The following is a 16553-nucleotide window of genomic DNA, read 5'->3' as shown; positions in this document are numbered from 1 at the left end:
GTCCAAGTCATGCATTCATTCTACAGCATAAATGCATAACAGGTTGTGATCCGGCCATCAGCATGAGCCTGCAGTTCCATGAGCAAGTCATAGCAGAATTGCCATAAGGGTTAAATCAGGTTTATGAGGGCAGTACTTAGTTACTGAAAAGTTTGTAATATATTACTAACTCTGTGGATCTTCTTTAGTAACTATTACTAACTCGGTGGATCTTCTTATGGTCCTTGTAATTGAACGTAAACATGTTAGAGTGATGACTTATTATCCTGCTGCATCACAAAGGGCTGCTCAATGAACATCAAAGGGTATGGCATGTCACTAAAGAATACTACGCTAGCTCCTTTGATTTGTGATTACAGTGAGGTGATCAAGAGGTAATCAGTTTTAGAGCATATAAACCTCGTCCAAAGCCATAATACTACCTGATCCATGTTAAATTGTTGCATTTTTCTGAATGCTACAGTTGCAATTTCTATGACTTCGAATTTATTTTCTGACTAACTTAGCTTTTTATAATGAACCAGTCAGTTAGTCCACAATACCTTTTTCCATTCTTGGAGTGTTACACCAAAGACAAAAAAAATGTATTTAATGACTTAAGCAAGCTCTCAAAATAGTTCTTTAAATGAGTATTTTGTTAAAGACATGTGAACCTGGAGAGTGAACCATGCCTAAAAAGACTCAAAGACAGGGCTAGTATCAACTGTCAGACGTACAGTGTATATATGTTGTGTGCTACAAGTGCTTATTTATATTGATTGAGATCTAGGCCTTTTCCAGTTCTAAACTGTCATAAACATATTTCAAATTACTAATTCCTATAACTTTTTTTTTTTTAAGAATAATTTTAGGATATTTAAAATGAGCCCTTTGTTTGAGGTTTATTCAAAAATACTAAAATATAGGGTGTTCAAAAACATGTGTAAACATACGCCTTTTAAATGAGAATTTAGCAAGTTAATATTTTACATTATTACCAAATACAGTTCTGCCTTTGCCATCTTTGGTTGCAGAAGCTATAGACTATTTCTGAAGATAAATTCAAAGTTACAACGTTGAAGATTCTACATCTCTCTCTCTGTCATATTTCAAGATATGTACACACATGACTTGCTTTAAATTAATGCTTTAGAGGTGAATGATAAATGGAGACATGATAAAATATTGGGCAAAGAAATAATTCAATAATATAATGATATTATAATAATATTATAATAGTGAAAGGAATAATCAAAAACATTAAAGAAATGCACATGTAATTACATGTTTTCAACTATAAATTGATTAGTTTTTAGATTTGTAAACAGAATACTTAGAAATGTTTTTTGAGTTTAATTTTTTTAATGTATTGAATTTCTGTGCGCCTCTCTAAACTCTTGCTACTCTACTCACAGCTTCTGCTACACGAGACAGACCTGTGGTATGTAGCTAATGAATGTTCAATTAATGCAAATTTAATACAACATAAGAATCTTTAAGAAAATGTTGTATCATTCTTAAAGATAAAGCCGAATGAGATAATGATTTCACTTTTCATGCTCTCTTGCTTTTACCTATTTTGCTTTGTGTTAATTCTATGAAGTCCATTTGTAGGTATTGGAATGGTTCTCACAGTCGAGGGTGTGCCACCTGAGGCACTGATTGTCACTGAACCATTCCAATACCTACAAATGGACTTCATAGAATTAACACAAAGCAAAATAGGTAAAAGCAAGAGAGCATGAAAAGTGAAATCATTATCACATTCGGCTTTATTTTTAAGAATGATACAACATTTTCTTAAAGATTCTTATGTTGTATTAAATTTGCATTAATTGAACATTCATTAGCTACATACCACAGGTCTGTCTCGTGTAGCAGAAGCTGTGAGTAGAGTAGCAAGAGTTTAGAGAGGCGCACAGAAATTCAATACATTAAAAAAATTAAACTCAAAAAACATTTCTAAGTATTCTGTTTACAAATCTAAAAACTAATCAATTTATAGTTGAAAACATGTAATTACATGTGCATTTCTTTAATGTTTTTGATTATTCCTTTCACTATTATAATATTATTATAATATCATTATATTATTGAATTATTTCTTTGCCCAATATTTTATCATGTCTCCATTTATCATTCACCTCTAAAGCATTAATTTAAAGCAAGTCATGTGTGTACATATCTTGAAATATGACAGAGAGAGAGATGTAGAATCTTCAACGTTGTAACTTTGAATTTATCTTCAGAAATAGTCTATAGCTTCTGCAACCAAAGATGGCAAAGGCAGAACTGTATTTGGTAATAATGTAAAATATTAACTTGCTAAATTCTCATTTAAAAGGCGTATGTTTACACATGTTTTTGAACACCCTATATTTTAGTATTTTTGAATAAACCTCAAACAAAGGGCTCATTTTAAATATCCTAAAATTATTCTTAAAAAAAAAAAAAAGTTATAGGAATTAGTAATTTGAAATATATTTATGACAGTTTAGAACTGGAAAAGGCCTAGATCTCAATCAATATAAATAAGCACTTGTAGCACACAACATATATACACTGTACGTCTGACAGTTGATACTAGCCCTGTCTTTGAGTCTTTTTAGGCATGGTTCACTCTCCAGGTTCACATGTCTTTAACAAAATACTCATTTAAAGAACTATTTTGAGAGCTTGCTTAAGTCATTAAATACATTTTTTTTGTCTTTGGTGTAACACTCCAAGAATGGAAAAAGGTATTGTGGACTAACTGACTGGTTCATTATAAAAAGCTAAGTTAGTCAGAAAATAAATTCGAAGTCATAGAAATTGCAACTGTAGCATTCAGAAAAATGCAACAATTTAACATGGATCAGGTAGTATTATGGCTTTGGACGAGGTTTATATGCTCTAAAACTGATTACCTCTTGATCACCTCACTGTAATCACAAATCAAAGGAGCTAGCGTAGTATTCTTTAGTGACATGCCATACCCTTTGATGTTCATTGAGCAGCCCTTTGTGATGCAGCAGGATAATAAGTCATCACTCTAACATGTTTACGTTCAATTACAAGGACCATAAGAAGATCCACCGAGTTAGTAATAGTTACTAAAGAAGATCCACAGAGTTAGTAATATATTACAAACTTTTCAGTAACTAAGTACTGCCCTCATAAACCTGATTTAACCCTTATGGCAATTCTGCTATGACTTGCTCATGGAACTGCAGGCTCATGCTGATGGCCGGATCACAACCTGTTATGCATTTATGCTGTAGAATGAATGCATGACTTGGACTACATGCTCCTGTTATCATTCAAAAGACAGCTGTTCTGTTGGTTCAGTGACTTAAACTGTAGCAGTTGTAGGTCTATGTTTAGTACCTTCAGTGATGGCAGTAGAGTCTGGTGGTTCTGTAGAGGTTAGGGTAATCACTGAGGTGTGTGCAGTGTTAACACTGGTGTGTGTGGTGATGATACCCTCTCCTGATAGACCTGAGGGTAGGTGTGTTGTAGATGTCGTCACTGAAGTCAGCGGTGTTGTTACAGGGGCCAGTGTAGAAGAGGGTTCCATAGCTGGCAGCCAGAATGTTTTAAAGTCCTTGACAAATGTAACCCTTGGATTTTCAACACTTGTCATAAATTAGGCAGTTTTAAGTACATTTGATAAGGTTCATGGGGTCACCTTAGTCTTTGAAATTTTGACCAGTGAAGAGTTGTCATTGTGCATCTCATTATGTATCTTTTCAGTTACTGTTCATGTATTGTAATCTGTTAATACATGTTAATACACTGTATTAGCAATTTAATCTGACCACTTAAGGACAGAAATACATATTTTACTGGACTGCTGTAGAACTTCAAAATAAATCATGCAATAACAATTTTGGGGTTTTACACCAAAATTGTTTTAATTTAGCAAGCCCCAGACTATATGATGCATGTCTCGTTCATACAGAATCAGTGCATTCAATAGTCAATAGCACCCTCAAGAGGCCAATCATGGGTCACCAAATCAGTGTCTCTCTGGACATAGCCTAACCTAGCATGGCATAGCTTTAGCCTAGTCTTGGACTAAAGTGTAGTGCCAATGTTCAATCAGCCCTGGAAATCATTTTTAGGCTAGGCTTAACATGGCTCTGGGTCTGGAGAAACTGAGAGTTTCAACAACAAAAACCCCAAACAAGTGCATAAAAATACATTTTAATCATTATAACTTTAGTCAGCGACAAAATAATAAATCAACACCAAGCATAAAAACAGCAATAAGAATCAGAATACGATAATACCAAGAAATTGAATAGAAACTGAAACATATCAACAACTTTTAAGTTCAGTGCATGACTAGGTGCCTAATCTCACTTCTTAAAATGCCTTTGCATGACCTTCTTCATTAAATGTCAACCCTAATCCAATTTACCCTTCTGAAGCTCTTAAAGAAGCTCTTATTTGCAGTAGCTATGTTAATACAAGTATCTAAACCCAGAAAGAACATAGATTACAGGGGCGCTGTTGGGCTACCCATGATTTATGCTAAGGGAGATAGTTTGACACACAATTTAGATTTTTAGGGTATATTTTTAAAAAGTATGAATTTCTTCTTCATTTATTCTGAAATACAAACAAATGTTAAACATTTTTGAACATATGTTTTGAAAAAAGGTCTCTCAGATTTAGTTTTTAAAAAAGTAAAAAATATACCTGGTCAAGTGAACATGTAACTAGCCATTTAATTGTATAAGTGCCATTCTCACAAGTCCACTGGTGCAGTACAGTAGATATCATCTTGTGAAGACTTTCAGTTATAGGATCCCTCACCTTCTGCAGTCCTGTTGTTCAATTGTGTTCTCTGCAACCACTGGCAGGATAACATGAGAAATTCTGCTCCACAGTCCACTCAGCTTGTCTACATCCATCTGATTAAACGTTGCTGTCCTGTCTGAGGAGATAAACTTCTCCTTCACATACTCGTGCACCTGCTCCTCTACAGCACTCAAAGTGAGGTCAGAGTTGAGTTCATGCACAGGAAGCAACACAGTGAACATCAGGAAGACTTTCTTAAATGCGGCATTTTCATGGTCACAGTAGCGGTAGAAGATGAGTGTGGCTCCGGGAGGAAGCTCTTCAAAACGGTGAATAACAGCAGCATACTTACCACCTTCAAAGGCCTCTTTCAATGCTCTATCAATGTCCATTTTGACCTGGTCACTGTCTTGTGCTGTTTTGCTGGTCCCATCAATGTCCAGGACAGATGCATTAAGGGCCATGGAAAAGGCTGCAGCTAATCGCTGAGCCAGACAGGCTAACGTCTTCTCAGCCCCATGACCGGAGGTCAAGATCATACTTACTGGCTCAGTAGGTTGATATAGATTGAGATGCCTTTTAAGATGGACCTCTGTCCTCTTCCAGAGCTCTGAGCGCTGGCTGGGGAATAAGAGTTTTACTGCAGCTAACTGGGCTTCCAAAGTTAGACTGGATGCCGTCTTGTCCTGGTGCTCTGCATTTGACGGTGGCAGGTGCTGATAACCAACTAAGCCTAAACCCAGTGAGGCCAGCAGGAACAGAGCCCATGGAAGAACCCTACATGCATCCCATACAGACCCTGTAGAGAGAAACACAACCAGTTTCCACAGAATCACAAACTGAGAACAAAAAGCAATTAATTTGAAACATAGGAAAATACCTTTTGAGTAGGATGTCGCACTTGCTTTTGTGATGAAAGGTTTTTTGGTTTCTTCAAGAGGAAAAGAAGAAAATGATAAACAGTACGTAAAAAAAAATCAATAACTTATTTTGTACAAAAAGTATTTAAGTAACTGCCTTATTAACTGAAGCATTTAGTTAAGAATATACAGAAACAAAAATACAACAGCAGTACCTGTGTTTCTGTGCTGTGGTTGTTGTTTTGAAGGAGGAAGCTTATTTGTCTGGTGCCTGCACCTTGTTTGTCCTATTGAGCATGGATACCTGTCCAAACCTGGAAGTTCTGTGCTAGAAACAACTATAGTAAATAGGGGAAAAAAAGATTACAACTAATAGGGAAACACAAAATTTTGCTGCAGACACCATCATACGTAGTACAGAACTTTGTGTGATACTCGACTCTAACCTTTCTCCTCCATTTTCTCCCGATACTGTCTTATGCTGCTCCTTGCTTTCAAAACCTCATGTCTGTTCACCAGTGGCCTGTTGTGGATAAAAGCAGAACTTTCTCTTGAAGGTTCTGTGGAGAAAATGAAACAACCATGAGTAAAATAAATATAATTAAATCAAAATCTCCTTCACAGTAGAGTATCTTCACAAGGAACCTTCATACATAATGACAAACCTTTTGAAGAAGTCTGGGGGTCACAGCTTGCATTTTGATATTCTATCAGTTTGGATAGCACTGGATCTCGTGATTCTTGATGAGTGATCCTTCGGGTCTGCAACGTTGTGCGCTCTTCCATTTCTAGATTCCCTAACTTCGTGCATCTGATGTTATATTTCTCCTCAACGAGGGGGTTTTCTAGCAAAATACACAGAAATGCTTGTAGTGATCCTTAACTCCCCAAGAGCTGTTTGAATAAATTAACTATATATTAATATGAAAAGATATCTTACTCTTCATGCCAGCCTCACAATTTTCACTTTCATCTTCTGAGTTCATGTCTTGGTCCTGATCTGTATATTCAGCCACTTCCATTTCCTCCAGCACTTTTGTCTCTACATTTTTATAGCCATCTACGGCATCCCCTGCCATCTGTAACCTTCCAATCTTTCTCGGCGACTCTATTTCTGAATGAGATCCGTGGAATAGTAACTCTTCTCTCATAACAAAACCATGGAATAACAACTTTCTCAGAGACTTACCTTCATCTTTAGTTGATGTGCTCAACAGTTCTTGGAAGCCGTTGACAGCTGTGGGTAGAGGATCGTTCTCGACTTCTCTACTCCGTTTTTTAGTAGTTCTCGGTCTTACATTAACAGCATATATCGCTGAAAACGGAACACACATTCGTGTTAAGTATTTCAACCAATAATACCAAAATATCTGAATACACAAGAAACGTTTCGAGCTTGACAGCTAATGAGCATTCCAAGTTTTATACCTAAGCTAGCTAAAGTTATCATGCGTGAACAAAACGAAACTAATTTTATTAGCTAGCCAGCTAGCTACATCTGAACCCATTTAAATTACTTGCTAATTGTATTGTTAAAATATAATTGTTGGCTAAATCGTTGAGCTCTGTCTAATCCGTTCTAGCTAGATAACGCTAGCTAACTAATTAACTAACTAGCCGAATAGTGTTGTCTAGCTAGCTTTAGCTAAGCAGCTGTCGTATCATTAACACTACAATGCTAAGGCTAGCCAGCTAGCTAAAGTTAGTCAGTCGAGATAACGCCAATTCGATAGAAACGCAAATGATTGAGCAAACCTTTTTTATGCATTTGTCTGGTGCTTCGCCTCCTCGATTCAACATAATCTCCTTTAGAATCAATGGGGTCCATTTATTTTACATCAAATTGATACTTTTGATGAAACTCTTTTTTGCGTCCAACACCACTATCTAGTGGAAAGAGGGAACTAAAAACAGTTTTTGAGGGAGACATTTGCATGAACACCAGCTATTTCCGGAAACAATGCGCGTCACAAGATCACCAATTTTGCAGAGGTTGCAGGGAAGGCTGTTCCTGCACAAGCTTTGGTGTTGGTCAAAGAGCCTGGAAATTCCCAGTAGATTTGATTTACAAGTACTCAATATCAAGATCAGTGATTTCAGCACTAAATGTGTAGTGACAAACTATGCATTAAGACAAAGTTTAAAGTCAAATGTACATCTTACAGAATAAATCTTTGCATGATTCTGAGTGTATTTTCATGAATTTACAAAATCTAGTTTGTGTGTGACATTCTGTGTCGCCGTCAACATATGCATGGCTTAAATTGAATGTTTGGAATAGTAAAATATTACATTTATTTAAAATAAAAGCATTCACACAATATATACCCAACAAACTGAAATGAGGAAAATATGGCTCCAACTTTAAACCATTTCAAATAATTCACTTCCTTCTAGACTGTATAACAGAATATCTAGATAAATCACTAGTGCATTAATTAAAGCAGGCTGTATGTATAATGCACATATTTTTAAAAAAATGGCAATGAATATAATGTGCTGAACCACATTCCTTTAGTTGGTATTTTTCAAGAGAAGATTGTTCACAACAGAGAAATATTTATAGGTCACCCTTAGCACTAAATAAGACCAGGTTCGATGCTGCACTGTTTACTGATATCAAAAATATTCACCTGATTAGAATATAGAAGACCACATGCAAAAGTACCACGTGAACTGGTGATGCTTTGATTCAGTGACACTGAACATCTTTGTTTAGACCACAACTGGAACCATCTCATATTAGGCAGATTTGATAACATAACAATAACATGAGCTTGTCTATACTGGACTAATGTCCCACACCACAACTAAATCTGAATATAACAGGTACACAGTTATAGTTGCAGTACAAGAACTATGCAGATATTTTTATTTATAGCTCAGTGATTTAGTAGTGCTTTTGTTTAAAATGTAATTTGCAGAAGAAAAAAATAAATCATGTAAAAACAAAACCCTGTAAGATAAACAGAACTATACGTAAAATATATTTTAAAGGCATCTATTATACACTACTTAATTACATATGAAATGGTCTTTTGTGCTGAAATCTTGAAAACCTAGTGCCTGACAGTAACGTAAAAAGCTAAACAACAGACTCTGAGGAAGGAAAAAGCTTGGAAAAATAAGCAGTTGTCATATTAGAGATTTAATTTTTTCAATTTAGTGCTGTATTCTAATAAATTCTGAAATTTTAAATATCCAAGACAGACATTTCCAAATAAAGAACCTTTCTTATTCCAAACCAATCTACGAGTGAGTTTTGATTTTGTCATTAAAGTTATGAAAACTGTCATGCAGCATGCTAAAATGAACAGTTCAGAAAGCCTGATTACTTTGCACATGCACAAGCATTCGCAGCAACCAAATAATACATTGTGTCCCTAGTAGTGTTATTCCTAAATTCCTCTATATTCTGGCATAATAATTTCTCTTTCATTCAAGAATAAAAATTCAGATTTGAGAATTAGTCTGAAGAGAACATCTGGTCCCGTTCTTATTTGCAGGTTGACGTTAACAAGCATTATTGATGCATCCTCCAGAGAATATCTGGCAATCAAAGAACGGTGGAACGGTGGGTCAGCTTTCAAGTCCCGTCAGCTAAATGGGCGAGAGAGTTTGCCACTCCAGTATATACACCTTTTGTGAAGCTGGAGAAGGCATATGACGATGTGCCCAGAGATATTCTGTGGTAGTTTGGGGTACTAATGTGGACCATGAGATCATTGTACTTTCAAAATGAGAGTGGGGTCTGCATTCCCAGCATCAGGATCCCCCAAGGCTACGCCTCGTCTCCACTCCCGATTCAGATAGTCATGGACATGACAGTAAGGCGTAGCCAAGGACAAGAGAGCTTTTGGCAGGTGGACTGGGATGTTGCTTTCCTATTACTTGTAGACAATGCAATGACATCCTTCTGACATCCATGCATGGATGCCTTCAGCACACACTTGAGTGGTTTGTAGCTGAGTGTAAAGCGGTCAGTATGTAAACCAGCACCTTCTTTTCTGAGCCCATGGTTATATTCTATAAAAGGATGGTCTGCTCCCTCTGGGTACCAGGTGAGGACCACCCCCAAGTACAGAAATGAAAGCATCTCAGGATCTTGTTCATGACTAATGGGAAGATCACTGATAGCTTAGGCTGCAGATTGCAGATAGCGGCTGCAGTTGCAGTTATGTGGTTCCTGTACTAGACTGTTGTGGTGAAAAATGAGCCAAGCTATAAAGTGAAGCTACAATTTACCATTTGATTTATGTTCACACCCTCACCTACGATAACACACTCTGGGTAATGACTGAAAGAACAAGATCACAGAGGTAGCAGGGCTTTCTCTCAACGACCTTGGCTCTTCAGGAAGGGCTTAAATTAGAACTGCTGCTCCTCCACTCAGAGGACCTAGCTGAGGTGGCAAGAATCTGCCCTGGTCACCTCCCACTGAAACCAGCTGGAAGAGGTCTCTGGGAAAACCCAGGAGCTGCAGGATTACATTGCCTGGCTGACCTGGGAGCTGGAAGTATTGGTTGAGGACAGAGACATCTGGACTTCTCTGCTCACTCTACTGCAACTGCAACCCTAAAATGGACTGAGTGAAGAAGATGAAATTGTAAAGTCTTTTACAAATTATTTAAAGGCACACACTGTACCAACAAAATTGCATTTATTAAATCCCGCCCCTATAAAATCAACTATTTAAAAATACCCCAGTGACAGGCATTATTTAAATAAAAAATATCTGTTTTCATAATTCCTAAAACATCCCAATCAGTTAAAATGAATATACAGAGAACCTCTGCGTTCAAATTTTCAATTATCTTATAAATGCAAAAAAAAATTTGTCCTCTTCTTAACTAGTAATGCCAGCTTGGTCACTCTACTGGGGCTGTAACTCATTACAGAATGGTTCCCTATAGACACAAAGTCTGTTGAAACACAGCCTCTATAGAAAGTGAGCTTTTTCTTTTTTTTTTACATGACTTCATAAATTAAATGAAGTTACAGGCATATTACACACACACACACACACACACACACACACACACACACACACACACACACACACACACATATATACACACATACACACATAGTGTCCAGCTTGGAAGAATGGGAGCCATTTAAAGAGAGGTAAAAGCAGCAAATCCCTGAAGCAATTTCCCTCAAGAGCAATGAATTTAGTACAAAGAGCTTCTTTTGTCCTACACTCAGTTCAAAGCAAGTCATCCTCTCTCCCTGCAGCCCTGCTGTTCAATTGTGTTCTCTGCAGCCACTGGCAGGATAACATGGGAAATTCTGCTCCACAGTCCACTCAGCTTGTCTACATCCATCTGATTAAACGTTGCTGTCCTGTCGGAGGATATAAACTTATTTTTTAAATATTCTTGAACCATCTCCTCCACTAATCCCAGACTAATGTTGGGTGAGAGTTCCAAGTTATCTAGCAACACAGTAAACATGAGGAAGACCTTCTTATAGACAGCGTTTTCATGGTCACAGTAGCGGTAGAAGATGAGCGTGGCTCCAGGAGGAAGCTCTTCAAAACGGTGAATAATAGCAGAACGCTTACCACCCTCAAATGCCTCTTTCAATGCTATGTCAATGTCCAGTTTGACCTGTTCAGCGTCTTGTTTTGTTTTGCTGGCCCCATCAATGTCCAGGACAGAAGCATTGAGTGCAGTGGAAAAGGCTGCAGCTAATCGCTGAGCAAGACAGGCCAGTGTCTTCTCAGCCCCACGACCAGAGGTTAAGAGAAGGCTCACTGGTTCAGTGGGATGGGTCATCTGGAGGTGCCTCCGGAGGTGAATCCTGCTTCTCCTCCAGAGTTCACTGGGCTGGCTGGGGAAGCTAGACTGAACCTTGTCCATTTCTTGATGGAACACATACGTCAGGTTAAACTGCTTCTGCACAGGTGGAGACTCGAATGTCAGCGTCCAAGATGCCAGTAAAGCAAGCACAAGTACAAATGTTGCCAAAATCCATTCTGTTTGAGAAAGAAAAAAGAGAATGAAGTCATCTGCAGTTTTGCATTATATAATAAGTGATCTTTTTAACACATCTTACTGACTTTGCAAAGAAAAAAAAAAAAAACTACGCTTACTGCCCAGACCAAATCCAGTAGGAGGGCTTTCTTCTGCAGAGTGAATGTCACCTGCAGTATTCTCTTCCTCTTGTTTGACTGAGCTCCTTCTTTCTGGGTCTTCATCTAATGCAGAGAGAAACGTAAACTTTATAGACCAATATGTAACAAAACAACCTTCAGTTTGCTAAAATAAAAGATTGGAAAGGCAAATAGAACAGATAAAGTCCCACTCTAACACCACCTCTAGATTCAACATTTCCTCTGCCTCCATTAATTAGAAGGATACAAAAAATGTACTTCACCAATGGTTGTTGTTGGAAAGTAAAGTAGGAAGGTTGGAGTTTGTGTAATAAAAACCAAATGTAATATCTGAAATCCCATTCTTTTTAAAAGAGCAATAAGTGAATTTTCCACTGATTCTTCATCACATTATTAAACAGCAAATATACTGACACCTAGTGGCCTGAATGTTTCACAGATTCTCTAATAAATCCATTTCTAAATGTGACCAGGAATCCATTCTATGGAGCACAAACTGGTTTGTTTGAGGACTAAAAAGCAATTTGATTAATCTCATGTGAGCTTAACTTAATAGAAAAAAATGTAAAATAATAAATAAATCACATGTATAAACACCATTTGCTACTTTTTGATGATGAAATTAATTATTTCTCATTTAAAGTCACTGTTATCCTATGTTCAGTAATAAAAAGTACTCAGGTTAGATACCTTCTTTACTCTCCTCCTGTGGATGATCTTTTATGTCCTTGCTCTTAGGCTGCTTCTGATCTTCTCCTCCTTCAAGGGGTAGCATAATTTCAAGCACATGTTCAAAGACAAAAGCAGAACAATAATCAAAATGCACAGATTATGTTGACAACACCATAAAACTACTAGGCACAGTTTTCAGGGTAGAAAATTTAGCCAAGTAATTGGCTCCTTATGTTGAAGACAATTATTGACTTTTCCTATTTTTACTGTGATGTGTACATCCACAAAGTAAGAAAATTTATTTATTTATTGCTTGATGGTAGATGGAGAACGAGTTCTCAAAAACTAAAGTGCAAGGAATGCAAGCCAAACTCAAAGTGCCACACAAAGAGAGTCTAAAGTACGAGGTAAATAAAGTACAAGAAAGAAGCCCGTTACAATTTATGTTTAAGGAGTGTTGCTGACCAAGAGTAAGTGGGAATGTCAAAAAAGAAAACACACACTTACGAGTGTTGGAAGAGTCATGACCCTCTGCAGAAGCTAAGCTCTGGGCTTTTTCATGAGATGAGGGAGTGTCACCTCCACCAGGATGATATTTATCATCCTCTTCCTCTTGTTTTAGTGAGTTCCTCCTTTCTGTATTTTCTTGATCTTTGCCAATATCTAAAACATCACAGGAGGCTTTTTTTTTTTTACAGACCACAAATAACTTCATATTATTAATCAGTAGTTGGCTTCAGTTTAAGAGTACATTAAGAAACTCATAAAACAGCATCATCTCAGTGAACTCTATGATAACTGTTATTTAGATTATATTCTTTCTTACCCGTGACCTCCTCTTGTGAGCTTATGAGTCTTGGGTTCAGTGAATCAAGATCATCCACAGGATGTGCAACATCATCCACATTATTATCAGCCTCATCTTTGATGTAACAGAAAACAGATGGTAATAATAATAAACATTTACATCTTCATGTGCCTTTCAAGAGACTCAAGGACACATTAAAAGACAGAGGGAATGAGAGGCAGGCTAGGCTGCTATGATGGCAGTCTAAGAATAGGCCAAGGTGAACAGATGAACTCTGAGGTGGAGTTTAAACATTTGGTCTTGAAGGTGATGAGGAGAATCTTATAGTCTATGGGGCAGCATTAGAAAAAAGTGGGGGTTTTTTGGTTTGTTTTTTTAAATCGATAACATGAATGATGTGATTTCGGAACTGGGAATGGGTCGTGGCAGGGGCAGCAGAATTCTGAACTAACTGCCATCTTTTGAGTAATTTGGAGGGAATTCCAGAAATTATGGAATTGCAGAAGCCTAGCCAGGAAGTAACCAGAGCATGAACATTAGCATGGACTGGGAGAACGAGGGGCAAAGTCTGGAGATGTTACATAGATAAACATAAACAGCACAAGTGATGGAAATGATATCAATTGAAATCAGATTCAAATAAAAGGGTGGGTTCAAAATTATACAGAGATCCCTTACAGAGGAGGAGAGGGGAACTATTAGAGATTTTCTCAAGTGTTAATTTAGTACCAAGGAGTAAAATTTCAATTTTATTTCCATTACGTTTGAGATAGTTGTGGGTTTTACAATATTCAAATGTCCATTAGGCAGGAACAGAGGCTGGAGGGAGGTTCAATACAAAGAGGTTTGCAGAAATATTGAGCGGTATATTATCAGCATAGCAGTGAAAGTTATGGTGTCTGATAATATGCCCAAGAGGAAATAGGTATATGATGAACAGAAGAAGGCTGAGAATGGACCTCTGAGGGACACAGTGGGCGAGAAGGGAAAGGTAAAAGCACTGACTTTTAATGAAAATGTAATTGTGGTCTGTTGGAAAGATATGATGTGAACCAATGAGGTACGGTGCTTGTTATTCCTACAGAAGACAATCTTTCCAGAAGTGGGTGAGAAATGGTGTCAAATGTTGAGATCAAGCAGAATAATAATTGTGAGAAGACCAGAGTCAGTAGCACAGAGAAGATCACTGGCGATCTATGGTGTTGTATTTACTAGTGAATTATGTATTTGAAATATGCTTCGCTGTGCAAATTAATGTATTATCTGGCCTTTGTCTTAATTTTGTATTAAGATGGATAAAGAGGGTAGAGAAGTTTAAAGTATTGTGAATATATCCCTTTCCACATTTTACTGACAGCATAGCTTCATCCCTGATATCTGCCAACCAGAAATGTTGAAATACGAAAACGGCAGATATAAAAAAGTATGTGGGTGTGGTGTATGAGGTGTGGTGTATGAGGTGTGGGTATGACGACGGTTAAATACAGCATACCGTTCATTTCTTTGGCGGTGCTCCGTGTCTTGCGGAGTCGTCGCTTCATTATAGACCTCTATAGGCTAGTTAGCTTGCTTACTGCAGACTGACCTGCAAGTAAAAAGGTTCGACACAGGATTGCCATGAAGAGCAGCACTGAAATCGTGTTTTGTAGCAATGCAATAATACAGTCGAATACATTAGCTGAACAAATCAGACGCCTATAAGTAATTAAAATGGATGCCAACAGCGTATCTCAATTTCACTTTCTGAACATCCCATTTTGTCAACAAATCATGCCATGAAAGACTGTTGTAAAAACCTGAATTTGAAATCTTTCATAAAATACCCATCCTTTGTTAGTGTTTACTGCCAGCAATCAAAGAAATATTTTATGAGATTAAACACGATCACAGTGCAACGGGGCCTTGGTATTCACTAACCAGCACTCTCAGCACAAATGTAAGCAGCAAAACTTTCACAGCTAGCTAGGACAGTCAGATAACTAACGCCAGCTAGCTATTTTACTAACCAGAGTTCCTGTCAAACACATACATGTCAAACTATTACAACTAAAAACTGAAAACATCTTAAAGAATCACAAATGAAAGCGACGTTACTCACCAAGGCCATTTGATCTATGTTCAATAGATTACACGATTTACTTTCGATTGTATAACGATAGCTTCCAAAAGACCAATGACAATTTTAACTACGTCATTTACGCTGGTCCGTTTGAGATGCATTTCCGTTTTGGAGTGCACAGGGTGAACCTTAAAGAGTCAAAACTAGTGTTAGCGTCTTTATTAGTGCACAAAAATAAAAAGCGAAGAAATAACCGGAGAAGCTCCCCAGCGGTACGCACATTTATGTTGCTGGTGACGTCCATCGTACTTTCCGAACATGGTGGAACTTTTTATTTGGACCTTTGTATCTTCAGTGCATTCACTACGAGGGACATTGGGGTCGTTTATGCTTGGCTATGTAACTGCTTAAATAATATGGCGAGGAAACCCTTGTTATGAAATCTAAATGGTATCCAAATAAACATTTAAGAAAGCACCTTAGTCAAAGGTTAGTGTATTGAAACTGTATGAACACAATCAGGTTTCATATAACAAATACATTTTTAAAAAAAATCGTTTTTATTAAAAACTAAGCCTGTTTTTTTTTGGTTTTTTTTTACAAGAAACTTTTAAAATACTATATAATTCAGAGTGCTGATTTAGAATAATTTAGACAATTTTAGTAACAATCAAAATACAACAAAGTATAAACATAAAAAGGTTTCATAGGATACTTAGAAAACGTACATTGCAAAAGTGTACAACTGGTCACACTGCGAATTTGCAGCAAAGCTGTAAAAATTGGAATTCTACAAAATGAATTTATTTATTTTTTTAATAGATGTGCACAAAATAAAAGAAGCTGCATAAAACTACACAGACACTGCTTAGACAAGAGGTCACTCAAAACAAGAAGGGGACCTGTGAAGAAAGAGAGGCCAGCATCATGAATCATGGATGGATGAAAATACTCTTCAGTATAAAAAAAAAACCAAACAAGACAACTAAAGCTTGGACTTCACTATTAAGCAGGACAATTAATTTGGGACGGGTGGTGTTGTGGACACTGCTCACATTGTTGGGACAATTGCTGACTAGAAGAGAGCTAGTAGTGTTTAAAATGAGATCACTTTGGCAAGTCTTTTAAGATCAATTTCTAAGAATTCAGATAAGGTGCATTCTGGTGCACTTTGACCAGGTCCGTGGGGGCTGTTGACCTTGTATTCCTAATGGAGGAGATTTTATTACCAAATAATTTGGCCAATTTATCACACTTGTAATTAGGAAGTAC

General features: G+C 37.2%; 2 protein-coding genes across 4 annotated transcripts; both read right to left on the bottom strand.

The window, feature by feature from the left end:
* Positions 1-4142: 4142 nt before the first annotated feature.
* On the bottom strand, positions 4143-7828 carry LOC113581107 (torsin-1A-interacting protein 1). Of its 2 annotated transcripts, XM_027016029.3 has the most exons (8): positions 7380-7822; positions 6814-6939; positions 6565-6738; positions 6290-6469; positions 6071-6184; positions 5840-5962; positions 5645-5695; positions 4144-5563 (listed from the first exon to the last, which is right to left on the bottom strand). In XM_027016029.3, exons 1-8 carry the CDS (start codon positions 7450-7452, stop codon positions 4776-4778), a joined length of 1629 nt encoding a protein of 542 aa, XP_026871830.2. In that variant the 5' UTR covers positions 7453-7822; the 3' UTR covers positions 4144-4775. The 2 variants fall into 2 exon arrangements, with proteins under 2 accessions (XP_026871829.2, XP_026871830.2); XM_027016028.3 differs by having other exon boundaries at positions 4143-5695; positions 7380-7828.
* A 2439-nt stretch (positions 7829-10267) lies between these two features.
* zgc:112962 (torsin-1A-interacting protein 2) lies at positions 10268-15572 on the bottom strand. Of its 2 annotated transcripts, none has more exons than XM_027016031.3 (7): positions 15321-15572; positions 14715-14807; positions 13241-13336; positions 12922-13095; positions 12433-12501; positions 11722-11826; positions 10268-11604 (listed from the first exon to the last, which is right to left on the bottom strand). In XM_027016031.3, exons 2-7 carry the CDS (start codon positions 14761-14763, stop codon positions 10844-10846), a joined length of 1254 nt encoding a protein of 417 aa, XP_026871832.2. In that variant the 5' UTR covers positions 14764-14807; positions 15321-15572; the 3' UTR covers positions 10268-10843. The 2 variants fall into 2 exon arrangements, with proteins under 2 accessions (XP_026871832.2, XP_081563708.1); XM_081707582.1 differs by having other exon boundaries at positions 12922-13077; positions 15321-15566.
* Between the last annotated feature and the right edge of the window lie 981 nt (positions 15573-16553).

Source organism: Electrophorus electricus, chromosome 25 (genome assembly GCF_041902795.1).
Source record: "Electrophorus electricus isolate QZ-2024a chromosome 25, ASM4190279v1, whole genome shotgun sequence".
In the NCBI taxonomy this organism is placed as follows: domain Eukaryota; kingdom Metazoa; phylum Chordata; class Actinopteri; order Gymnotiformes; family Gymnotidae; genus Electrophorus; species Electrophorus electricus.
Note: the sequence above shows the minus strand (reverse complement) of the source record. Positions and strands in the feature narration are given on the sequence as shown.